The sequence below is a fragment of the Vanacampus margaritifer genome, chromosome 4 (assembly GCF_051991255.1).
Source record: "Vanacampus margaritifer isolate UIUO_Vmar chromosome 4, RoL_Vmar_1.0, whole genome shotgun sequence".
NCBI classification, from domain to species: domain Eukaryota; kingdom Metazoa; phylum Chordata; class Actinopteri; order Syngnathiformes; family Syngnathidae; genus Vanacampus; species Vanacampus margaritifer.
The window spans coordinates 13,889,156-13,916,472 of NC_135435.1; the positions used below are offsets into that span (position 1 = coordinate 13,889,156).

General features: G+C 41.2%; 1 protein-coding gene across 6 annotated transcripts in view; it reads left to right on the plus strand.

The window, feature by feature from the left end:
* Positions 1 to 27,317, plus strand: part of sox6 (SRY-box transcription factor 6) — a 162,225-nt gene that overhangs the window by 39,497 nt on the left and 95,411 nt on the right. For all 6 annotated transcript variants that reach the window (XM_077563710.1, XM_077563707.1, XM_077563705.1 and 3 more), the window contains 2 exons: positions 13,047 to 13,287; positions 15,847 to 16,057. In XM_077563710.1, the coding sequence (XP_077419836.1) occupies positions 13,054 to 13,287; positions 15,847 to 16,057 (445 nt within the window). In that variant the 5' untranslated portion in view covers positions 13,047 to 13,053. The remainder of the gene's footprint in view (positions 1 to 13,046; positions 13,288 to 15,846; positions 16,058 to 27,317) is intronic.

The window sequence follows — 27,317 nt, forward strand, 5'->3', positions numbered from 1 at the left end:
GACTGCGTTTTTGTGTACTCTTGGACAAGACTCAGGTCGAAGCAGATACTTGGCACCATGCAGCCAGGTGTGCCATTACAACCAGTCTGAGTGGCCGGCCAGCCTGTGTTCAAGGTGCTTATGAATCTGTCCAACATGAGGTATTTCTTCAATGTTACAGTGTTTCGCTGCCATGGTCTTACACCCTTCCCCGTGATGCAATTCTCAGGAGCGGCTAGAGCAGCACTTTGCAGGCAGGCACACCCACAGGAGGGGGTATGGGAAATTCTGAATCTTCTGATTTGAGTTTCATGAATACTTGCTTAAAATCTTTACGGGAGAAGATAATTGTGCTATTTTTTGAAGCATTGACAATAGAAATTAAGGAAATGTATTTGCTTCTATCTCTCTTTGAGTTTCCCAGGTTAGGTTTAATACGCAATTGAGAATACGGGGAAACTATCGCCCCGCCGGGCTGGTCCCATATGCCCGCCGGGGTGGGTGGGGGTTTGGTGGGCGGGTGCACCTCCGCTCGTTTTTTTTTTGGGGGGGGGGGGGGGGTGGTCGCTCCTCTTAACTCACTGCACTAGTTTTGCAGAATACACTTTGTTTATAGACACATAGGGCACATAACACACTTTGGAGGGGTGGGGAACAAAAAAAAAAAGAGAAAACGGGGAAACTGAGGAAACCGGGTCCTGTTTGTATTGAGGAAACTAGGAATGTATTTTAAGTCTGTACTGTAGGAATAGAGCAGCCATTTTAAGCTGATAGCTTAGGTTGATGCTGGGTGATGGAGAGTTTTTGGACAAAGTCTGCACAATACATTCCAGTACAGTAATTACGCACACAAAAAAGTGAGGATAATAAGAACTTTTTTTCTCTTTTTTTTTTTTGCATTGCCAAATTTAACTATGGGAGTTTTTAAAAGAAGCCTAATAACCAAAATGTTGCCTATGTGTCTAATTTGTATATCTAAGCACAAAATGCGGCCATAGATTACTGCTCAAACATGACAAATCCAGATTTTTTTTTATTACTCCAAAACTCCCCCTTTATTTAAGGTAAATAAATTCTCACAACTTTTTTTAAGCCCAAACCATTGTTTGTGAACTTGCTACACATTCAAGAATCTGTGAAAGATGCAGCTGTTTCCTAGACTTGAGTATAAAGCAAATACAGAGACGCATGGTTCAGGCGTGTGTGTAGAAGCAGCGCAAAAACACAGTCGAACAACTTGAATTCTATCCCCTTATCAAATATTTGTCTGGCCTTCGCTCACTATTTGCCTTCTGTTTCATTTGTGTATCAAAAGATTGATTATGGCCTCTTTGCTATTTTGACCATGGCATTGGTCATTTTGGACCAACTTCGGTTATTAACTTTTTGACTGCCAGACGTTTTCAGAAACGGGATGTCGCAAGTGCCAGCCAATTTAAGCATTTTGACTGATCTTTCAAGGTCCTCAGAAAATGTTGTGTTTGGACTATGGAAACACACATACTACCAAATGAAAGATTGAACTCTCATCTTTCATCAGAAAAAAAAGTTTGTTTCTACCTTATTCCGTTCTTCAGTAATCAACAATAGAAAATGGTTAGTTTCACCGAAATGCTCTGTTTTGAAACAAAAAGCGGAGAAAAAGAGCTTTTTGTGAAACAATGTTATTTCATGCACTCTAGTGAATTGTACACTTCTTTTTGTCCATGAATGATGCCACAAACACCTAAATAGTGCTTTACTTCTGTGAAACGCTTTCACCAACAATGAAAAAGTGTTTTTTGGTTGCAAAATACGTTTATTTCCATTCAACAGTGTAACAATTTGACAAAACAATTTCGCAAACTATTTACAAATGTGTGCAACTGTGGTACTATTTACAATTATGTGGATGTTTCAAATACAGTTTTTCTTTTTGTAACGCTCCCATGCGTGCAAGGAGACGCAGCAGGATTTGCACAGCAGATTAGTTTCACTTGCGATGGCTCCTTTCGCGTTCAGACGTTACACTTTCTTGACGGCCTTTTTTTCTGGGGAATAGCAAGTAGCAGACTGTACCCACTCCTCCGATGAATATGCATTGGACTCGGGGCACTCTTCGTCATCCGATTGAACGTCCGCCTGAGCGTGCTCGGTTGTGCTCCGCGTTTTCCGGTGTTAGCATCGCTAGCCGGTGAACCTTTATGACGTCGTCATAGCCGCCGCATCAACGCTTGCAACTTCAGCGTCAACCTCGGAATCACCATCATCATCATCGATGATGATCATCGTCGTCATCAATGTGCTCTTTAGCGTTGGTCGATGCCTTTCGTCTTTGAAAAAAATTCCCAAGTGTGAGCTGCTTGCAACCGGTCGCCATTGTTCGCTTCTTCAGCCATCTAGCTCCGCCTCACATCTTCTACTGCCGCGTCAATGCTTCCAACCTCGGAGTCACCATCATCATCATCGATGATGATCATCGTCGTCATCAATGTGCTCTTTAGCGTTGGTCGATGCTTTTCGTCTTTGAAAAAAAACTGCTCAAGCGTGAGCTGCTTGCAACCGGTCGCCATGTTCTCTTCCCTTCCCCAGCCATTGTCCCCTCTAGCTCCGCCTCACGTCTTCTACTGAAAAAAAAAAGAGTCATTGCTGCCATCTAGGGGCCAAAAATAGTCATTAGGCTAACTAGATCTGCTTGAAACGTTCACCACAGCTGGCCAAGGCTTTCCTCCACCCGTTTCCCCCCCAAAAAAAAAAAAAATGGAGAACGTCTTTTAACGTCCTTGGCGGCCCTCCGTAGGTTTTTACTAAACGTCATTTAACGTTTTTGGCAGTCAAAGAGTTAAACCGTTATTGATGAAATCACTTTTAAAATAATTATTTTCAAGTGACTAAAATAAAATGTGTTTGTCCAATACCGTTGATTCACTGCTTAGATTGAAGGCTTGACAATAGTCATTTTTCTGTAAACGAGGCCCCAGTTGAAATCAAGGAATATAGTTTGCCGTGACCAGATTATTTCCTCGTGGGCTCGGAGAGCGGAGCAAAGCGAGCTGCAGCTCCTGCACCCGTGCTGTGCTGAGGCTGAGCATAATGATTGCGGTGTCAGGGAACCACAACAGAGGCGGCCGGGGCAAGAGGCTGCCCGGGAAACACATGCTCATAGATCGTGACCAACCACACACAAACACTGCTGCAGCAGCACACTTGTGGCTTTTTAAGAAAGTAATTGACTTAATTGTTTCAGTTCTAAGTCTGATCTTGTGATTTACGTGTCTCCTGAAAAGCAAGTTGTAGAAAAGGTACTAGTCTAGTTAGGGGCATCTCTTGAGCACTTTGCAAAAATAATCATAGAGGCTGCCCTACTTTGATAAAAAAAAAAAATCTGATGAGTTAGGTTTTTTGCAAAATTGTCAGAAAAGACTGTAGTAAGATTCGATGATTACAATTGATTTCTTTTTGTTTCCAAAGCCTGTAATTATTCCATTTGAGTGTTTTATCTTCATACATATGTTTATTTATTCATTTATTTGTTTTTTTAAGAAAACAGGGATCTTATAGCTAAAAGAAAAACTAAGATCAGAAATTGACATAAAACGAGTAACAAATTATTAAACAAGAATTTAAGAATCACTGACAAACTGGCATCGCTGTTCTCATGTAACAAACGACCACTTCTAGCTATTCCCATTTTATTTTCATCCTCTTCTTGCTGTATCACATTTTCTTTTTCCATGCACTGACTAATAGATTTGCTTAATTTTGGAGTTGGTGTCCGATATACCAATTGGGAACCCCATTAGGCAGATTCCCAAATCTCCATGTGTTTTTGTCATTTCTACAGTTGTGTCATTGATATGGACCAAATCAGCCATCTCTCGGGGGGCCCTACTAGCCACCAGTGGGCCCTATGTGGGGGATTGCCGACAAGTTGCCATTGTTGTGTCTGAAGTTGAGCAGTGCCAGTGTTTTGTCATTGATAATGGCCGATGTCAGTCATCCATCTGGGCCCCACAACTAGGAATAATGCCTGAATGTATTCAATATCTCTGGAACATGCATGGGGTAAATCAAAAGCAGTTGAAGCCACTGATTCCCCAACAAGGGTGCTGTTGCAGGAAAATGATCTAATTTCACTTAATGTGTCCGAAAAATATTATATTATTATGAATATATCTGTTCATCTATCTATGACATTGAACAATTAAATGCTCTTCCATTAGATGGCAGAAGGTGCAATAGATCTTTGTATCCACCTGTTGCTTCCTGCGAGTATTTCAGCTTTGTATTCAATTAAACAGGTCCATGTTTCACACTGAGTAATTCATATGTTATTCATACTTCTGTCATGTTTTCCTTTCGTTTGGTGGTGGATGTGACATTCTTCTAATGTAAAATGGGTGCGTTTGTCAAACACTGGTCTGAGCAGTCAGACGCAAGGTTCGTGGCAGACCGGTCAGCGTCTGAGCCGTTACAGCGACTGCTTCCCTGAAGTGCTCAGAACATTTTTCTTTTCAACCATGACTGTCAGACCGTTGATTTTTACGACCAGTATGTTTCACGTTCATTTACTCAACTTTTTTCTGTGCTGACCCGTGAATCTCAGTACTTCATTCATGTCTTATGTGAACCAAATTTTGGGGCAATTACCAGGATCGGTGGGTTGACCTATTTTTTTTTTTTTTATCAGCTGTCAATCACTCGAGGTAACTTTAAACCGCTTCCAAACAGAGCTTCTTCTAGTCCTTCACATTTGCTCCGCTTCTTCCTGTCCAACCTGTCAAAATGCCACACACTGTTGACCATGCTTTCTATTCAGTGTGGGCAAATTAATTGGTTTCTGTGGCTTAAATCAGCAATCAATGTCAGTTTCCCAAAAATAATAAGGCTTAATCATAAATCTTTGAGGAGTGGCTCGCCTGACCCTTCTTCCTCATGGCTTTCTGGTGGAGCAAATGAAATACCCCTGTTTTGATTTTCCAATTGACGTGTCACATAAAACTCGGCTCCTCCACCCCCAGCCCCTATTCCTTCTCAGACGCAGGCTCCAAAGCGGAAAAAAGAAGAGAACAGACACTTTTGGTACACTCTAGTCATTTATTTACAAATGGATACTCTTAGAGGCACGTTGTCCTCCTGACCCACTGATACAAATACAGTAATCCCCCCCTCCATCGCGGGGGGTTACATTCCAGGCCACCCGTGCTATAAGTGAAATGTGCAATAATGTTTTTATAGCATTCAAGACCCTTACGATTTTTTTAAGGTCTTCAAACACATTTTAAAAATAATACAACCCACATTTAAACACATATTGAGAGAGAGCAAGAGCAATGGATAACCGACATATTGTAACATTGTACCGACCCCTCTATGTGTTTGCAGTAAACAAATCCCATTTTTCCAAACAAAGAAGTTTATAATCTCACAAAATGCATCAATAATGACCAACTATCTACATTACAAAATCAACCTTCAGCTGTCACTTTCTGTCGGCATAAAAAAACAGGATTGTAGGGGATGACATTCAATAATTGTCAACAACTTCTGGCTTCGTTCTTCTTCTTTCAAATTAAACTCAAACAAAACAAGTGTGCCACCATCTAGTGGTTAACAGTGGAATTACACCCAATACAAACAAGAGTTTAACAAAAATAATGTAACTGTATAAAATAAATGAATAAATAAATAAATAAAATCTGCAAAATAGCAGGACTGTGAACACGGAAACTGAGATGGAGGGTGGTTTACTGTACCGGTAGTTTATTTTTTAACCATGTCGGAAAGCTCTTAATGGTGCCCTGAGATACGAGTGTCTCAATTTACATGTTTTTCGATCGTTCGCCCAATTCTTTGCTTTGTCTCACAATCACAAACTTAAGACAAGAGGAATTGCATTTAAAATGTGTATTCAAAACAATTACATAGCTTAGCTTATCGGTCTGCTAATGCTAACACCAAAGTACACTTTGACCATTGGATTTAAAACCCAACGCTTCATGCCCTTATCCATCACAACTTGACTGTAATAATGGAAGCAAACACACTTGCTTTTCCCTTCGCTAGGCCATGCAAATTTTCCAGTTTCTTAACCAAGACTGGAAAGGACTGGGGCACTGTGCGTTCACGCTCCAGATGTCTGCTCCATTGGCATTTCTACCAACCCCACTTACTGTGCCAATGATGACCTCATGGTGGTAAGACTAAAGACCGAGGCCCACAGTTCCCCTCCCATGTTGTTCTTCCTTCAAAATAACCCATTGTCATTAAGCATTTGTCTGTTTTAGTCACTCAAAGGGCCCACTTTCTGTTTCCTGACTTCACTCTCCTATTGGTGTTTTTGATGAGCACCACTGTGCTTGTCTTTGTTAACATGGGATGGTGCGCTCCCCGCTCCTCAACTTACTTCTCTGGCAACTGTATGAGACGTTACGCTGGATTTGCATTTGCAGCAAACTTTGCAGCGCACAGAAGAAGTTATCTTTATAAATGACAGAGTGGACATGGCTTGAATGGCGCTTTGTTTACGGTTGTACAAAAAGGGGGCCCCACTCTATATTTCATCTGTCACCGTTGCTTTTCTTTGCCTCAACAATGCTTGATTGTTGCCATGAAAATTTCACGTTCCACGAACAGGAGATTTCTGTATTATTATGCTGCTGCCAAATTCCAATCTCTGTTTTCCTTCTCCTGTTCACAAAGGGCTCATAACTTACTGTCAAGTGTGGAAAGCCACAAAGCTCCACTGTTGCTCGGCAAATAGGCTTGTGTTGGTGGACGGCCTGACTCGTTGTGAGGTTTGTTTAAGAGCAGCAGCAACACAAGACCCTTTGGGAACGCCAGGTTTAGTGAAAAATTGGAAGGAAGAAAGACAGAGAATAAGAAAGACGGCAAAAGCATCAATAGCTTTTCTCGCCTCTGTCTTTAGTTTTCCATCAAACAGTATCTTAAGACCACTACGTAAAATATTAAAAGTCATTAAATGGATTTTTAAAACATTACGGTATATATAATGTCTAAAGCCATTAAAATGTCAAATACAATTGACATATACAATACAATTGCTCTGAATTTGAAAAGTAAAATGTACTGTTTCTATCACCAATGTCCAACATGAAACACTAACGCCACTTAGTGGCATACAATTACCTCAAAACAAATCTATGATCCTTTTAACTGTTTGGTATATATATATTGATTTAACTTCAAATCATTTTATGAAACACTTACTCTAAAATTAATGAATCAATGAACTGAAAGATTCAACCCCATTTATATTTGGTAACCATATTTGTCCACTTCTATGTTAACAAGAGTATAAAAAAAAAACTTGAAAACAATGTTTTAGTGTACATTTAGAACATATATAAGTGCGATTAATCGTGAGTTAACTGTGGAAATTGTGCTCTTCATTACGAAAAAATTTAATCAACTGTCAGCCCAATATCCAAACAGTATATGCATGTATGTATGTGCATACGTACAGTATATGTGCGTGCATGTGCAGGTGTGTGTATATGCAGTACGACGTGGGCATTGAATTAGTTTTAAGTTGCATTTAAATGGCATTAAAAAGCATTGACTTAGATTTGCTGATTCCTGCAGAGACCCTGTAAACATCATACAGTGTATCAGGTGAAATTGTATGTATCCCGAGAAACAGAGTTATGCCATCCAACTCTGAGAGAGTTTCCCCGGGATCAAGAAAGGGACCACGGGCGCAGGGGAGGAGGTAGTGAAGGAGAAGGCGTGGAGGGATTTAGTGTGTGAGTGCTCATCGACCCTTCCTGAGGAGTCAGACAGGAACACTTAAGCACTCTCACACCTGCGTGTGCCTTTGCCTGGCGCGGCGCAAGGACACCAACCACACAGTCATGGCAGCTGCATGAGTGTTTAAAGTGAGCGACGAGGCGCTTCCTCTCGCGGCATAATATTGCAAATAATTTACCCTGCAAAGTAATTATCAATACTCGGCTCGATATGTAAAGTGCGCACTTCAGGTGGCTCGCTTAATTTGCTCTGGGCGCCTGTCGTTTGCGTTTTAGCAATGTGGTAACGGCGGCCATGTCTAATAGAGAAGGTATCAGGAGAGAGAGTGAAGTGGGGATGAAGTACAGATGTAATTGAGTTGACTTTTTGCAGGGGAAGGTCAAGAATAATGGAGGAACAAATTTACAAAATTAATTTGGACAACTCTCCAGCCACTTCACCGCAGCAGTTGGAAAAATTTGGATCTTCCTGACCATTTATTTGATTTGAATACCATTATCTTTAATTACATTGTCAGCTGAGGTTTAAGACATTCTAACAGACTGCGCAGAAAATAGCAAAATGTGTTCTATTTTTTTCAAAACTCCACTGATGGAATTCCACAGCGCCTCAAAATGTGTGTGCGTCTGCCATTCGGCGAGTGAGTGTGTGCGGTTTACAGCCTTTTATTACGAGTTGATTATGTACCCAGAAAGCTGGCGGCTGCACAGCATGGCACAATCACAATGGAGGGTGATAATTTAATTGTGCTAAACGGTGGATTCCGTGTCAATGCTCCTCCAGCTGGGAGCTGTCAGGTAGTAATATCTCATTATGGCAGGTGAAGAACCCTGAGGAACCCTACCACGACACCTGTTAGAACAGGAGGAACCCCTGAAGGGAAACGAGCAGATGATTTTGCTCATCTCACGCGCACGCACACGCACGTCGTTAAATCCCCTAAGTAATCAGTTCACAAACTGTATTCCAAATGTTTATACAAATATGCATTGTATTTGCCTTACATGGTAATTCAAGTAATTAAACATTAAAATAACAGACCTTGTGGGTGATTAATGGCTTGATGACTAGACCGTGCATTACACTAACTAGATTTATAGACCACCTCGGTTAATTGGAAGTCTACTTAAAGCCAAAAAGTTCACCTGATTTACACACTGTGTTACAAGTACAGTATTTGTTTACAAGTTGACTTTCTCTGCAAAGCACGTCTTGTAATCCGTTTATTAGGTAATAGGTTTACAGCTTACAAATTTTTTGTAGTCGACTATAATGTGATGAAAGTTGAGTCAATGGTGATTAACTGATGACATCATTGATGTTTTTTTTCCCAGCGCAGTACAGTTGTCTCCAATCTTGTCTGCACCACGCACCAGTTTCTCGTAAAGACATATTTTGACGGACAGGCATAGTAACAAATAAAAACAAATTATTACAAATACAAATCAACATTACACTGAATGATGGTTTCCTTTTGTGTTTCATAGCATCGCGTGTTATAAGATTGAACATCACAGCCAGCTCCCAAAAATGAGGCATCTCTCTGTTTTACTGATTCTACTTCAGTTGTTGATTTTTTTTAGAATATGTTTACATATTTTGCAAATGACCATGCTTCCGGTCAAAATTTTTGGGTGAAACTGTCACATTACAACAAGTGATTTGACACAGTGTATAGTGTTGTTTTTGAGATTGGTCTTGGTTTCAAGAACATACTTTAATTGTCTTGGTCTTGTCTTGGACTCAAAGGCATTTTTGCTTGGTCTTGTCTTGGTCGAGGACAGGGTGGAACCAGAATATATATATATATATATATATATATATATATATATATATATATATATATATATATATATATATAAAAAATTTTAAACTGGTTTAGGCCAGGCCAGTACTACTGTGATCAGTGAGAAATGCAGAATCCTGCACACTTTTTGTAGACAAATTTGTAGAAGAAATGAAACAACAAATTTGTTAAGATTTGAGATTTGTTTCATTGTGCTATTTCAACATTGTTGAATTAGTTTTTGTTGCAAATATGATGCAAACAATACTGTTAATTTTGTTCTGTTTTGTGTGAGTGTGTGTACAGTCTTGGTCTTGGTTGTTGTGCTCTAACACAGTGTTGTAAGCTGACACAAGTTTGGTGATGTTGTATGTCATAAAACGTTCATGATGAAAAAATAAAGTTATGATTAGTCAGGTTTCCATTCAATTGTTTCATATTTTTTAAGCAAATTTATTGATAATTCACAAAACGGACATGCGACTTATGCACGTTTCCATTTGTTCTTTTTTTGTGAATATTGAGAAGGGATAGCCAAAATTTGCTTTTTCTTTTTTTCGATATGCTTCAAAATCCACCCCCTCCAAGCGTAAAAAGGTTTTTTGTGTGCAAATGTTGGGCCCTTTTTTGAATTTCTTGCATTTTATTTTCACATTTTTTGAAAATTTGAATAAAAATGGGTGGATGGAAACCCCACTATTGTTAACACACAGTAGTGGACATAACATTTTTGCTTTACGCTTTGTGCCTTGTTCTTTACTTACTGAATGAATATTTTAAGGCTAGCTAGGAGAGCCGAAGCTAGCTAATCACATCCACAACAATCTTATTTTCATATTCTCAAACCAATACAGATGTTTGAAGACTGCTTTGTTGGTTGGGCATTTTACCGCCAACAACGGGCCAGTTAAAAGTCTTCTGTAAATTTGCTGCTGGTAAGACAAGATGCCAAAAACATGCTTTAAACATCAAAACGGAATAGTGACGTTGATTCATATCCTTATGCAAACATCCCACAGGAAGCCAGGACGTTTACTGTGATTATCTATCTGAATGTTATACCTTTTTCAGACATCAATAATTCAAGTTTTAACCCTTGCTTACTTGTCCTAGTCGGGTCAAAACCAAGAGCTACAAGACACTCACAGTGAGATGGGCATGTGGTTTTATGGAATCTGACGATGAATTACTTGGCACTAGTGTCAATAAGAGGTTAATGGTATGACCGGGCAGACACAGCAGGTGAAAGTCAGTCGGCCCCTTTCACCATGAAAGAGGAGAGCGGATAGCAGAGGACAGTTTGCCCCCCAAGGAAAAAGAACGCATAGATGAGTGGTGCACAACATCCACTCTAATACTTTCCAATTAAGCAGAGGTTGTTTTGCTTGACGCTGAAACATTATCACAGGGAACAATTCACGAGTCAAAGCATTCCAGGCTATATGAGCTTGTAGCCGGGGAACATAAGTCCTTCTCCTTCAATATTGTCAGCTCTATATATATATATATAGAGCCCTTCTCTTTGGGAGCTGACCCTTCCCCTTGTGACTGCTTCGACTCGTCCTCAAGATCACTGGGGCTTTGTCTTGGAGAAAGTGGGCAAGAAGACAACATTTCGTGCACTTATTGATTAGTTTGGCTTGTTAGCTGTCCATTGTTATGGTGTAATCAAGCATGAGGGATGGCAGCCTGTCAAGGATTTATGAACTTTAAGCTCACCATGATTTTTACTGTTTACCATATAAAGGCATAGTTGGAGCTTATTTTGAGGGGAGAAATTGACTGAGGCTAAGTCACTACAAAAGTTCCAGAATACACTCGATGAACAAACACGGCTGTTTTGTTTGCATTTGAGGCCAAGCCTGTAAAAAGTGTGATTTCTTTCGGAGTAGATGATTCATTTATACATACTTACACCCACACTGAAATGAATAGAACTTCTTATTTTCTCCTCATAAATTGCTTTTATTGTGTCAGCACCGATCTGCTGCTAGAAAAGCCTTTAGATCAAGTCGCTGTGTGATCCACACTCCAGTATGAGAAATAAAATGCCATACTTGCCGTTAGATATTTTCAAAGAATTATTTCCCCTTTCAGCGATACGAGGAGGTATTGTATGGAGCTTGTCAGGGGAGGGGGTGGGGCCGAGTCAGTTCTCGGCACTCTTTAGCTGCCTGAGCGCAGACCCTCCTTGCTCTGCTAATAAATTATTAACTCCTGCTGACAAATACTGTTATGGAGCCTGCCGCAGATCTGTTGCATTCTTTAACAAGATCGCTGTAGACACATGTTACAGGAGGATGGAGTCTCCATCGCTCTCCCTCCATCCCCTTGTCTTGCTCACGCCTCAGCAGTTTGACTGATGGCTGGAGACTCAAGTAAAAGTGCCTGAGAGACTGAATATTTTAGTGGTAAAATAATGCCACTTGATTTAGTGTGTAATACAAAAGCAGTGCTTTGTTTCACTCTCACACTCCATTGAAGACATGCGTTTGTTGGACTCCCGGCTTCGGCTTTTTGGGCGCATTAATAAAAAATACGTCGGTATACTTGTGCTTGAACGTCCCCAAGTGCGCACGACCTCCTCTACGAACTTCCATTTCTCAGCCCCCGATTACAATTGTGATGCACATTCTAAGCATACCTCGCATTTGGGGATTTTCAATTAACACACAAGCCAGGAAATATTTAACGGCTGATTAAAACTGAAGGCCGAGTCTTGCAACACAAAGAAGGCAACACATCCAAGCACACTAATTGACAGAAGCATGAAGACACAGACAGGTAGACATGCAGGCCAACAGACACACAGACAGGTTTCAGGCAGCTACCTGACTTAGTGGGCTTGTTTGTTCAGCTGCCGAGACACATGACATGAACTTAGGCCACCTTTGTTTCGGCCCACTCCCTGCTCAGGCTGATCTGTCACAGTGCACCAGTGTGTGCATGTGAATGTGCAACACTTCAATAGACAAGTGAATGTTTGTCAGCCACCTTCACTGGTCATTTAAAGTAGTTTAAAACACACGCAGGTGACTGTTTACTAGATAAATGCTCAAAATAATTTTGTTTAAAAGTTTAAAAATAGACAGTAAAATTGTTTTTTGAATAATCACTGCATTGCTAAAATAAACAAGAGCAACAAAAAATAGCATTTTAGAATCTAAATGAAAAGAATTTTAAAAATGTGAATGGTTGCATTATTTGTGAGTTTTTTTTCCTGGCTGATGGCCCCACTGTCTGGCTGACCCACTGCCCGAGTATCTTGGGGTTTGGCCCAGGCCCCACGCAGGCACAGTTCCAGGCAGAGATCAAGCTATCCATCTGCATTAAACAAAAGATTAGGGACCCCACAGCCTGCTCCAGATCCCTCAGGCAGTCAGGTTGAACGTTGTAGCACAGGTGCATGTCTTGTAGAGTAGTTTCAAACACCCAAACCCAACTTCTACTACTTCCTTATAGCCTTGTGCCTTGCGCATCACTCATTTTTATACAGCTAATATTGATAAAGTGTCCTTTTGTCGCTCTACAGCAGAGTCATGTCTTCCAAGCAAGCCACGTCTCCTTTTGCCACTGTGGTTGATGGAGATGATGCCATGAGCCAGGATCACTTGTCTTGGGAAAAAGAGGAGACGGCTGACGCCCACTGCACACCGCAGCTGCCGCTGCACAATCTGCTCCATGGAAAAGCCCATCCCGATGAAATTCAGCCGCTAAGCAGTGTACCTCCAGAGAGTGACTGGGACAGCTTGGTGTCTGCCCAACAGCGCATGGTGAGACACAATGCAAAACATACAATCGTGCCTGCACTGTGGTTGACTAAGAACGACCACAAGAACGAATACAAGACTTGAAAGGAAAGAAGCAAACCGAGAGAAGACTGATGTTTGCAAAATTCTGTAAAACTTTCAATTCTTTAGACTTCAGTTTTAGACTCAAGCACTACAGTATTACTATGCTCCCCTTGGTGTTGCAGATCCGGTCTCAGTGGGCACTCATTGTCCCTGGCTTGTACAAAGAAGCCACTATTCTATCCATAGCTCCAGCCCCTCGGAGTAATGAAACCTCTGAGGTCTGAGCAGCTCTGCCAAATACTAAAGCATCATCTATTCTCAGAGTAAACAGAGAAACGTTTCCCTAAACATTAGCAACGACACAAATCCCAACTGCATCATGGCCAGAAGACTTGGCCTTTTCTGCTTCCCTTGAGCTTGCATTCTTGTTTCTATAAAAGAGGCATGCCTCGTCCTTGGTAGCCGCATGTTGTTAGCCGGCTTGTTGTGTCGCTGCTAAATCGGCAGTCCCTCTCCAGATGCTGTACGTTCTAAGTGCATAGCTACTTTGATGTTAGCGGAGTGAAGGGCAGAGCGAGCACTTGTGAGCTAGATGCACACAAGAGGCAGGTGGTTGTCTTTGACAGATGGCACAACAGTAAAGACACCCAGAGGGCCTCTGAAGTAGCTCTGCAGTTGGTCGCCGAGACCCTCAACAACACAGGATTGCAGCGCAACACATACAATATGCACACACGTACACACAGGCTCATGAAAAGGTTCAGTATGAAAATCTCTGAGTGACGTGGGTGTAAGATAATGAAGAACAACTTCGAATTAGCTGCGCTCTGCCGTCCGTGAGCAATGAATGTCCTTGCTGTATAAAGTATCTTGATGTAAATATCGACTTTAACGGTGAAATCCGACTTAACTCGAATTTGGGTTACATCGCCAGCGTAGGAACGGAACTGGGCCGTAACTGGAGGACTCCCTGTACTTTTGCTAATGCTAAATATATCTTGATAAGTTACTGGTTGACAGTTCAACAGCTGTAAGTAAGGCAACTCACTCACCATTATCCAACCTTTTTTGCTCGATGCCGGCAGCTATTGGAAGATACCCGTGCTGTTGGAAGTCTGCCCCCAGAAAGCTCAGCTCAGCTAAGCTTGTGCTGGTTCTAACTGGCAACCACATTAGGCTATTAGGCTAGTATGATTACATTTCCCATGATTCTTAGACACTAAGGTAATAAGAAAAAATATGACGGGGTTATAAAGGTCTGAATATTAAGAAATTGTTCAATTCAAATAGATAATGTTGCTCTCAAGGGTTGACTATATAATGAAAACTGAAAATGAAATGCTGAGAGCCAAGGGTGAGAAGAGTGAACCAAAACAAGGTTATGCGAGAGAAAAGTATCAAACGAGGGCGTGGCATGATACAGAGGAGAAAATAGAAAGGCATAAGGCGAGAGGAATGAGAGTATGCTGATTACCTGACTCCACTGCTGTGCCATGCGTCTGTGTAGGCTGTGCCCTGAACCCATGCCAGCTGATTAACCCAGCACTCCTCCACTAGCCTCAAGCACTCTCCACTGTCTCTGCCACGCTGCATAATCATCCAACACAAGGTTGGGAGGTGCACAGCGGGTCGGTCAGTCGTGCCACCCTGGCGCTTGGTACCAGACCACCCGACACACCGCTGCAACTCCTAGGGATGAGAGGGATGAGGCCCAGTGCCCACATATATCACTGTTGATTCAATCTCACATTGTCTGTTGGATTTAAAAGCATGTCCTCTCCTTACTATGAGGGCAAATGTTTAAATCACACCTAACTGTTCCCCTGTTAAAGGCAGAGGCTCCTTGCTGCTTAGCGACCTTCTGCTCCACAAACCATAATTAACGCCACCTTCTGTCAGATGTAGCGCTCAGCCGTGGCCCGTGTGCCGAACCTCACATCTGCAGCGTATCGCTCCCTCTCTCTTCCTCTCTCCCATTCAAGCTGCATCCCATTCTTCCTGTCTCCCTTCATGTGCGCTCGTGCACAGGGAGCACTCAGCCAGCCGGCTAGAGACAAGACCCTAAGTTAAATACTAAACCATGCACAGGTGGGACTGAAAAAACAACAACAGCTTGAGACAGGACACAGATTTACGACGTCTCCAGGCACTCAACTGAGAATTGGTCTGCACTAGAAAATGAACAAATTACACAGCAGTCACCTGAACACAAATGCACACTCAAGAGCAATTTGACAAATTACAGTTGGGAGGTTTCTCTGTCTCGTCTCAGCAGCCGAAGTCAAAGCGTATTATGAATGTACCCTATGCAAGCGTACCTAATCATTTCATCTAAATTTTCCACATCAAATGCTAAATAACAGTGCAGCGAGTTCTATTGAAGACACAAACGCTGCTATACAGTATGTAATCACAAAAGCAGCTATTTCACATGTCCAGATCACCATGTATAGTACTGAAGTTGTGTCAGAATTCTCAAAGGAAGAGCCCAGAAAGCACTCATCTCTTGTCATTGTGGCCCCTTTGTTTGTCATACAGGAATCTGACAGCAATAAAGTATGTTCCCTGTACTCCTTCTGCAACAATTCCGCTTCCCCGCACAAGCCTGAGGAGGGGGCACGGGAGCGAGGCGACCTGCTGAGCGCATCAGCGTTTGGAACTCCGGAGCGCCGCAAAGGAAGCCTGGCAGACGTGGTGGACACACTCAAGCAGAAGAAGCTGGAGGAGATGACAAAGACAGAGCAAGACGGTAGGGCCCTCTTCTCCGTTTGTACTGGTGGTTGAAGAAAAACGCTTCCGATGTGCCTTTCTGTGATTTCTGACTTTCCTCTTATCTCTCGCTGTGTCAAAGCAATACTGCTTTTTACTTGTCAAATGTTCTCCAAACATACCTGTGTATGAAACATCCATTTTATTGCCAATGCAAAACCACGAGATCACACCACGAGGTTTCCTGCATCATCTAAGACATCTTCCCATGTTCGTGTCTCCCTGCCACAGCCTGCAGTCTATAAAGCGAACGGTGGTGAAAGAAACAAATATTTGAACAAGCCGCAGAAACACATCCCCCTTCTTAATTAGGGCTGTAGTAATGTAACTACATCCAATCAAATGTTGAACCCCTTGGGGATGCATGTGTCTCATTTAGTGTCTAGGGAGCTCTTAGCTTAAGCACTTCATCAGATGAATAAATTAGACTTCTGTTACCCCAAAAATAATTTTCTCTGCGTCTTTTAAGTGTTCTTCTGGTGGTCTTTTTATTACACCGGGCTGGACATATTTTTTCAGGAGAAAATAATGTTCATATATTTACAGTATATCGGCCTTTGGATGAAACCTTGGAGAAAGAAACAAAACACTCTCCTGGAACGCTTGCACTTCAGATGATGTTTCATAGCATACGTGTCTCATCAAGTTGATTTTCACTCTGAGCACTCCGTGGCAATGCCAGGCGTTATGGTAATGAACCCCAGCTGGTGAAGCCTGTTTGGTGCAGTAAATTTAAATGGTCAAGTGCATCTTGTAATCCAGGGCCGTATGTCATTGCAGGCAGGAGAGGGTGTGCTGGAGTGCCATACAGCTGTTTTAATCTCCTGTTAATAATAGAGACTTGGTCTGCCTCATGCACTGTGTATCGCTGCCTCCAAAATAAAGTCCCCTGTCACAGGAAATTAGTTTCTAAGAAGGAGAAATGGCAAATGACAAGAGAGGCACAAAGTTCAGAATACTGTTCCCACGGTGCAGGAACTGAGAGTTTTGGAAAGCACTTGAGGAAACTCCAGTGGTGATGATCAGTGATTACTGTAAAAAAGGAGGGAGAAGGACTCTCAAGGTATAAGAAAAGGGAACCATACCGAAAACTAGCAAAATCAAATTGGTACTGTTTATGGAAAGAGATATAGCTGAAGACTGAAAAGGGCAGGATGGGGAGCACACAAGAAGGTTAGCGAAGCCATTTGTTGTCTTAATGACGCCGCTAATGTGCTGCAAGCAACAGATGAGCTAAATATACCGCTTATCTAAGCATGACAACTGTTGTGTCCAATTCCGCCGCTTTGGTGTCTGTGTGATCGGGATCACCGAGGTCCTCGGAGACTATACCATCTGCTACCATTCTTCTAGGGGCTTCCTTGCCTGGTCAGAACAGTTCATTGGCCTCACGGAGTTTGGATTAAGTGTTAAGTTAACATTCTAAGTGTCAAAATGTCATTTTTGTAAAATTATTTGATACTGCTTAGCCTCAGAATGAATTTTAATCACTGAGCTGAATTAAAAACAACAGCCTCTGTGCTCAGTATTGTGCATAATATCACTCGGACATTCCTCTATCTCTATATTTGTACCCTTTTACCCCCGGTATCCTTCCACCCTTCTTTTCCATTGTGGGTCCTTAAAGTGCTTTAAGTGCTTGTGACTGTGCTAATGAATGAAAATGTCCTCCAAGCAGCGCACAACGCATTTAGCTGAATAGTCACCTTTGCTGTAAAAGCCCTATTAGGCGCAGTTGCCAGCAGGGCTAACGATTGTGCCCCATGTTTACTTACTAGCTATTGTAAATGCATTATTTATGGACAAGTCTCCAGACAGCACTCGTCAAGAGTTAAAAATGTCAGGATAAAGTAGAAGGGGTTGGGGCGGTTGGGGTGAAGACAAATAGCTACCATTATAAAAAGTGAAGGTGACCGGGATTTGATTCACATGCAAGTAGAACACTTTTATATAATGTACTAATGTAAGTCTGAATCAATACTCTGCAAGTCAACATAGAAATACTTTGTGTGGGGAATCTTGGTGGGATCAAAGAAAAGGACGGGAAATGACGCTTTTAGCTTCCTGTCTTGGCTCTTAGAGATTTTCTCTCACACTCAGTTGTACTTGTTGAATCATTTGTAGTTCTACGCATACCAGCACTAAACTTGATGAGTTTCTCTTTAGTCATCCTATTCTTGAGTAACATTCAGAGAGGAGTCATGTGTATTTGTTTTGAAGTGTTGATCCTTGTGGCTTAAATAATGGTTTGCCAACAAGGAAGTAGTTTTAGACAACCTATTTGCAATCACCGACCAATTTATTTTCAAATGTTTATTTTTTTATTCATTTATTTTTGAGCAGCCAGCCAAACAGTAGGTTGTGATTGCAAGCTTCTGAGAAAATAATACCTTAAACCATAGATCATTTGTGACCAGTGTTAGGCAAGCTATTTGGACACCAAAACAAATGTTTTAATTGTACTACTTCAATATAAGTGAACTCTTACTTTTAAAATCTTTTTGACAACCCAGTGTTATCCTTTTCCTCTCTTAAATTAGGGCATTTTTAGTTGTCAAATATTCAATAGATTTTTTTTGTTTTTTAAATAGACCACAGCAAAAACGACCTATACTTTACCTTTTGACCTATGCCAATATTTCTTAGCAATATAACCCAAAAATAATCCTTTTTTTTTTTAGCTTCATCTGTCTTCTCATTTATTTCTTCCTGTTTAAATTTTCTTTACCCAACGCAAACTGACACACATTCACACACACAAATGCACTGTTATCTTGTATCGCATTGCTAAGAACATGTTGCTAACTAGTGCTATGTTAGCTGTTTGCTAATGGGTCACAATGGCCATCTTAGCTGGTGGTTGTTGTATTATCTTTGCGAAATACCTGAATGGTATGTCTCTTAAATTGTTCTTTGACGTCTTGGACAAGAGCTTCATATTGGGGTTGCACAAAAAAAACACAAATGTATAACAGACTTATGAAGGCTTGATACAATAGGCTAAGTAGCACACATTTCTTTATGTGTAGCTGTGGGGATTAACACACCTCTGCCCCCTCCTTTGCCATTGTCTGTCACTCCATGGTATTATCAGACAATTAATTTGCACTTTTTTTTTAAAAAAAATATATACATTGTTGAAGGCAGTGATGTCAGTTGCCTGGGGAAATGTAGCTTTCGCGGATGCTTCAGTCATGAAAATAGCTCCACGACTGATGGTGAAAAGTGTCGCACCTACGCTACTGAGTACTGTCAACTAGTAATGCCGCTACTGCCCAAATAGGATTTGTTACCTCCATTAGATTCAGTAATATGTGTTGTGAACGTGTCCACATTGGACCCATCTCTGCCTTTATGCCACACTCTGCTATTTGTAACTGTAATCCCCTTGGTGCGATTGTGTATTATCACTGTATAATGACTGTGCACTAGGCTGAGTGATCATCATTGTGCGGTCATTATGCTCTATTACGACAGGCATGTAATGAGATTCGGGGCTGTGGGAAAGCTTTGGGAAGAGAATAGTTTGGGCGCTGATTAACGCTGATCAACTCTCGACTCTGTTGTAACACTTTCTCCATCAGTGTCGCGACCCCTGCTGAGTCCACACGCAGCCTCCCAGGAAATTGACTGCAGGTGCAACATAACACCAGCAGGTTTATTTTTGGGTAATTTTATTAGTTTGGAATGCTAATGAATTAAATCAATAACAATAAAGGCTTAATATTACAAAACTAAATGTGATATTCCGCAAAATGCAGTGTATATTCGATATGATAAAATGCTCATTCCCTTGCCCCAGACAGACTGATGCACTTTCTCCCCTCCTCTCCTCCTTCCCTCCCTTCTCCCCTCTCATCTCATCCCAGCTGCCGTGTCATCTGCTTCTGCTTTATCCCACCTAATTAATAGGAATCTTTGTTATAATGATCTGAGCATGAGCCTCTGACTCCATGCATATGCAATGAGGGTTCGAGAATCCAGTTGCCTTGGTTGCAGATTTTGAGGCCTTCTTCAGCCACGTAGCTGTTTGTGTTTCCTCTGGGTGCAGCATCCTACTGCTTAGGCCGGGACCTTCCTGGCAGGACTCAAGCGCACGCTGGCCAAATACCAGTCAAGCATTTTCCCATCCCCTTTAATAATACGCTGCTCATTTTTTCATCCAGATCTTTCAGCCATGGATATTGATGCAAGTAATCTGTTTGATTAAATACTTGCTACAGGTTTATGCCTGCTACAGCAGCCTTATGCATTTTTTTTTTTTTTTTTGTGTGTGGATGTGTGTGTGTGTGTTCTCTCTTGGCCCGTGGCACGGTGCGCCAGCCCAGCGGAGCAGTGCTCTGGTCTGTCACTTTTGTTTGAATAGGTAATGCAGATCTGTTCAGGCTGAAGAGACATGAGCTGGAATCGCTTGTTAGGACATATGATCAAAAGCCGCACTCTGCTCTCTGCCAATCAACCCTCTTGTCACCCTGTGAAGCAGACGTTAAATAGATTTTTCGGCTGTACGGCGCGGGCAGTCTGCCAGTTTGACATTTGAACTTGGAAAAAAAAAAAGCCCAGTAGCCAACCCCTTACTCTGTCCTTTATCTCATCTGATCTAAGCAGCCTTCTTCCAAAGTTTTGCCCCTTGACAGTGGTCCCTTGAAACTGCGTTTTTTGCTTGTGTTTTTTAAGAAGGAAAAGTAACACTCCATAATATTATACTTGATAAAAATGTAAAGTAAAATAATGCATCGGATTTATATAGCGCTTTTCTAGACACTCAAAGACACTTTACAATGGAATGGATACATTAATTATGCACTCACGCATTCACACTGTGTAAGCGACTTAAGTAGCCACGGCTGCCCTGAGGCAGGCTGATGGAAGCGTGGCTGCCAGCGTGCGCCTACGGCCCCTCCGACCACCACCAAACATTCGCACCTTCCATGCACCAGTGTGAGTAGCACTGGAGGCAATGTGTGTGAAGTGCCTTGCCCAAGGACACGACACATGACTTGGGGAGAGCAGGGATCGAACCGCCAACCTTCTGGTTACTGATCGACCGTCTCTACGCCCTCGGCCGCCACTTCAAAACCATACAGTGATTAAAACAGAACGTAAAGAATAAAACAGTTTATGCTGCACTTCATTTCATTGTGTTGCTCCTTCTAGTGTGTTGTCTTTTTTGTTTGGTATTGCTATATTATCTGTCTACATTGCTCCGCTGCTTGAGTTAAAATAGCGCAATACCAATGCTAACTGTCAACATTAGCATATCATTCACATTTTACATAGGGTGAGAAGACGTCGCAGTTTGAGCCTTGTGCTCTGAGTTCACAGTTGTCATCGATATAATTGATATGATAAACCAATTAAAAATGAATTTAGCTATTAAAATCCTTCCAAAGTATTTACTTTCACGTTTGCGTCATTCCGTAACTAGAACTATACTTCCTGCTTCCATGTCTAAGGATCATGGGAAATGTAGTCAGACCGAACGCGAGCTGAGCACTTTTGTGTTTTTTGACTTTCAGTTTCATAAACAAAGTTTTCCTCCCCGCCTCAAAAAAGTGCTTGCATTCAACGGTCAATAGTTGCGTTAAGTAGCAAACAAAAGCACGTATTGTACTCATTCGTGTTCGGCAATTGACTCGAGGTGTGTTCAATGATAACTCACACAGGCTTCTCAAATATCTATAGAAATACTTATCCAGTGCACCAAACAGCAATGACTAATATGTGAGAACATTGCAGGGAGTATGTGGAAACATTTTAGAATTGATTTGATACACCAAAATCAGAACCTCCGCAAGTCAACGGAAGTTGCGGATGATAACAAAAATTTCGGGTGGGAACTACATTGCCTCAACACTGAGATCGAACAAAAAAAGTTGAATAATGACGAGTGCATTGCATTGTTTAGTGTTGCTGAACTGTCAATCAATATAGCACTTAGCATTTAGCTAACATAATAGCACAAACAGTCACCAGAATGACTATCAATTAAATTTGGTCTAAATCAGGGGTGTCAAACTCCATTTAATTCGAGGGCCACTTTCACTCAAATTTTAAGTGGGCCAGATCCGTCCACCTGTCCGTGGCCTCATAAGTTATAAATATATGACAGGTGAAAAATATTTTTCCTTTTTTGCGGGGGGTGGTGCAAATAATTACATTATTTTTAGTTTATTGCAGAGTAATGGGAAATGTCTCAGCAAAAATGAGCACACAATATTTGCATCAAATCCAATTTCAGAATGTTATTTAGGTGGTTGTCAGTGTGACCTCCAGAGGACAACATTAGCAACAGCAGTTAATTTTCCTGAAAAACTGAGGTTTGTGTTAGACCCACTGACGGGCCTGTTCTGGCCCTCGTGCCGTATGTTTGACACCTTTGGTCTGAATAGTTCCTGGTGAGAATTTATTGCACGCAGTATTTTATTTAAAAAAAAATTGTAGTGCCCCAGTTTTTAATCTTGAAAATCTGGTCACCCTAATTTTACATTAGATGTTAGCATTAAGATAGCAGGGCAACATTTTTTTCCCTTTTAATACACAACACATAATTGTCTTTGTTTTATGTATAGTTTGACAGTAAACTAGGAGCGGCACTAACCAACTTGTGAAGGCTCGTGTCTGGAAAAGCTTCAAATTTGTGTCACTCGTATTATATGTCAACCTCACTTAATCTAACCTTTGTCTATTTTTTTCATCTGCCTCCCAGCCTCGCTCTCTGGTGACAAAGTTGCTCGTGTGCCAGGCAGAGATCAGAGCCCAGGGCTAAACGGAGGGTGTATGGGCTAAACAGAGTGCCCGGTCCCCTCCTGAATTATGTATTGACTATCTGTTCCAAAGCAGATCGGTCACACAACACACACCGACGCCGTCCCCGCAGGTTTCGCTTTACACAAGCGAAGATATAGATTTTGTTGCCCCTTTCTGCCGCTGTCTTCGTCATTCACATGACAAAACAAGCAGCTGCTTCTTCACTGTGCCATTCTTTGCATTCAAGATCACCTTCCCCAGTTCTCATATTCCGATTAGTCAACAGTAGCAACTGCTGGGGAGCATTCCAGGGGCCATCTTCCCGGGTTTCAGCTGTTCAGTGCATCCCCCTCGCACCCGCGCGGCACAAAACTCCCATTGTGATCCTGGCCATTCTGGCTGCACAGGAACCCCTTGATAGGAGGAAACGGGTGTTTCTTCCAGACAAATCACAGCCAGAATTACACAGAGGCTTGTTTGTCCTCACACACAACACACAACACACACACACACACACACTCGCATTCACGTCCGAGTCCTAGGTAGACCTCGTCAATTGCTTATCAAGTCTAGTTAATTATATCACTACTCGCCCAGTGGGGGCCTTGTGTTTTGTTCCGCGAAGAAAAATAGCAGCAGTATCACTTTGACTGTTTTATTTGACATGGCAGCATTTGGAGAGGTGCAATGATGGTGAAATGCTGACACATAAGAAGGCAGAGGCCATTAATGCTGCTATATTTGTCAGTAGGCTGTGAAACCTTCCCTCTCCATTGAATAAATAATAGCTGGCTTTAGCCAGTGAAACGGGGCACGGCAGGGATGAGAAACAATCAAACTCCAAATTGTTTGATAGAGGAGGAGGAGGTGAAATTTTGTGAGAAGAGTGTACAGTATACGTATGCATACGGTCCGTCGTGCCAGCTCAGTGTCGCCGCCCTAGCTGTGGCATTCAGCTCTCCAACATTGTTCACATACAAAGGAGCCGGTGTCATCTGACCAGGGATCAAAATAGTTGACATGTAACCCGCACCCTGGGCACACACGGCCCGCGCGACTCGCTAATGATTTCAGAGCACATCGCCGGCTTGTTCTGTAAGTCGCAGGTACGTCAGCCATGCGGCGCGCAGATCCGCCTCGACACCAGCAGACATGACAACCGATGTACTTGCGGCCTATTAACATATTTGCATTGTTTTCCTCTTTGCCGCAATCTCGAGCGTCAAACACGACGAACAAAGAGACTCTTTAATCTGTCGGGTTGGAACAAGTGTTTCTTCCCACTCATTACATTACAAATGCCAGGAGATGAGATGAGCGCGTCAGACCAAATGAATAGAAACGTGTTTTATTGCACTGTAAAGCCTGAGTGGCAATGATTATAATTATCTGACAAATGTCAACTCTTTTTGGATTGGGCGCAATCATTTTTGTCTGCTCCGGTCCACTGCCTAAGAGGCTTTGATGCCACGTTATCAAATGCATATCATCAACTTCCAATGGTGAGTAGGAACTTGTGATATTGCTGACACAGCACTTTTCTTAATATTCCCAATTTATCATAAAATTGGAACACAAAACTGTACTCACCCTGAATGGCAAATTTTGTCTGAAAGAAAATGTTTTTGTTACATATGCCGAACAACTTAAAGGGATACTTTACTCATTTAGCTATTTTCAGCAATAAAAAGTTCATATTTCGTATGTAACTAATTTGATAACGTCCTAATTTTTCATGTACAATTAATATCTTTAAAAACACATGCTGCCACTTATGCCAATTATGGCTCCGCTGTTTTCTGGGTTAGGTCATGTGACGTTTGCCAGCTGAGACGTTATTGGTCGTTACCTGAGCCCTGATCACACGTGATGCGATTTTCAGTCGACAGCATTTGACAAAATGTGTTTTTAAAGGTATCAATTGTACATGTAAAATAAGGTTATCAAATTCATTTTAGAAAACGTATTAAACTGCTTCAAATGGCTAAATACGTCAAACATGCCTTTAAAATGTGTATTGACCCACCGCATGTAACTTTAGTTTTCAATGTGATTATTGTTTGAGTAACTGAAAGCAGCAGGAGTGACTTTTTAGCGTTCAATTAGCATTTAGCGTACATGGAAAATAGCCACTTAGCTTTTAAGCTAGTACCAAGTTGACACTCAGCACGTAAGAGATTCAACTAATTGTAAGTTAAAAAAATAATAATTTAGGAAACTGGACTGAGCTGAGATTTTAACACCTCCCAGTTGAAATATAATCGACTCAGCTTCTTGGGGACCAAGTGATTTTTTTTCTCTCCAGAGGAGTAGCAGGATTGTGTAAAAACCTGGGAACACACATAGTTTTCCTCCATAAAAAAATATAAACATAATAGGATAAGGAGTGGCGTGAATATGTAAAAAATAGAACATTTCTAAAGGATTTGAATTAGGGATGAGCGAGTACCGATACCTCGGGCTGATACCTGACCAAATTTCGAGGGCACTCGCGATGACAATCAATACCAGCATTGGCCTTTCTCGTGGACGTTTTACCATGAGGAAGAAGACAGAAAATTAGAAGAAAAGAAAATTGCCATTAATTTAATGCAATTTTAATTAAGGAAAATGCTCTATTAGGATATATAGGTCTTTCTTTAAAATGATCTGTCATTCTTTTTTTGTGTGGGAATTTTTACTTTCAAACGTACTAGTGGTATCGGTACTTTGAATCGATATTGGTGGCTACTCAAGAGTTGAACACTCGTACTGGTATCTGAAAAAAAGTGGTAACAAACGTCAAAGTCTAATTTTAGCAATGCTATTTTACCAGTGTTGAAGTGAAAATGTAATTTAAATTCATATTTTAAATGGAATTTAATAAACATGTAACCCAATCAATCGTATTGCATTTCTACATTTTAATTCCTTGACACCGCCGGTACGGTCGAACGGCCCTTTTGCTTAAAAAAAAAAAATCATGATTGAGATGCTTTTATTGCCAATATTTATGTGGCCAGTTTTCCCGAGTGAGCTCAGTCCGCCACGGGAAACAAAGTTCGATAGTCGGCATGGCTCAATCTCCTGCAGAAAGGCAACAGGCCAATTAAATAGGGAAATACGGTATGTATTGTAGATGAAGCCACTTGACACACAGCGCATTGAGACAGTAACAGCAGGGAAGTCAATGTTTCATCTTTAATGTTACTTGCTACTGTAGTATCTCCCCCCTAAATGAATGAAAATCTGGTGTGGGTAAAAAAACAACTTTTTATATGACTTCGCAGAAGGCTTTAATGTTCACAATTTGTGTTTCAAATGTTGCTTGTGGTATGATAATACACACAGAGATTGTGGTACATACTCCTCTTATTGAACATTAATTATAAAAAATTTTGACCTTTGGTCTTACGCTAAAGTAAACAGAAAGCGTGTATCCTGAATTCTGGCATCTCTGTAAACAAACTAAGCTTGAGATCGAATAATTACCTTTTAACTACTTTTTAAAAGTGAAAATGAACTGTGGTAGAAATTCAATACGCTTTCGCCTTGACTTGAGTTCGTTTTCTAAAGTGAATTTTAATGTACTGTTAAATACGAGAATGTTCCCACCCACACAGGCTTTTCTAGTATTACAAGTGGTAGTCCGTGTTGTAATGTAATTTGCTAGTTTCTTTTAATACCTGATGTTACGGCTCAATCTTGCACACGTCGTCCAGCGTTTACGAGGAAATAAAGTTTTGGTGTCCATACAAGATACTTGGCGTGGCTACAAATTATAATGCATTCATGTGGATCCTATTAGTCTCTTTTTGTCCTTGTAGAGTCAGGCAGCCATTAATTTACTAAATCGCACTGAACGGCCATGATCACAGCGCTTGACGCTTTTCCTCACACAGCTATTAACATAGATGAATAAACGGGAATGTTTTTCCAGCATTGATTAGTTGGCGAGTGTATATTTGACAGTTAAATTGCAGGGCGCCAAAAAAAATAAAAATAAAATAAAAAAATCTCTCCATTGCATGGCACTCGGTAATTACATTTTTGAACTCAATTATATTAATTTATTACAGTGTGTGGACCCAAATGTTTACTGACATCAAATGGAAATTATAAATTTAAATCAAGTTCATGTTGTGTTCATCTTGGAAAGTGATGATGTTCAGCACTGTAAGTAATGTCGACCACTATTGAGTAACCAAGCACACAATCACACTTTATGATATTATGAGAAAATCAAATTAGCTCTGTAGAGATTTTGGTTTTAACATTATGCTTTATTTGATTGTCATTATTGATACACTTCAAGTCAATTGACTTGACTTTTTATAATTAGACATTTATAAAAATGTTTTCTTTCTTTTCTCCCATGATTGTACTGATTAGAGCCCGACCAAAGTGAAGATTTTTTAAGGTCGAAACAGATTGGCAAAATTAAAGTCTGCTAACCGATTAATTAGCTCATTACTTTAAAAGATACAATTAACCAAACAGGGCTCCCCGAT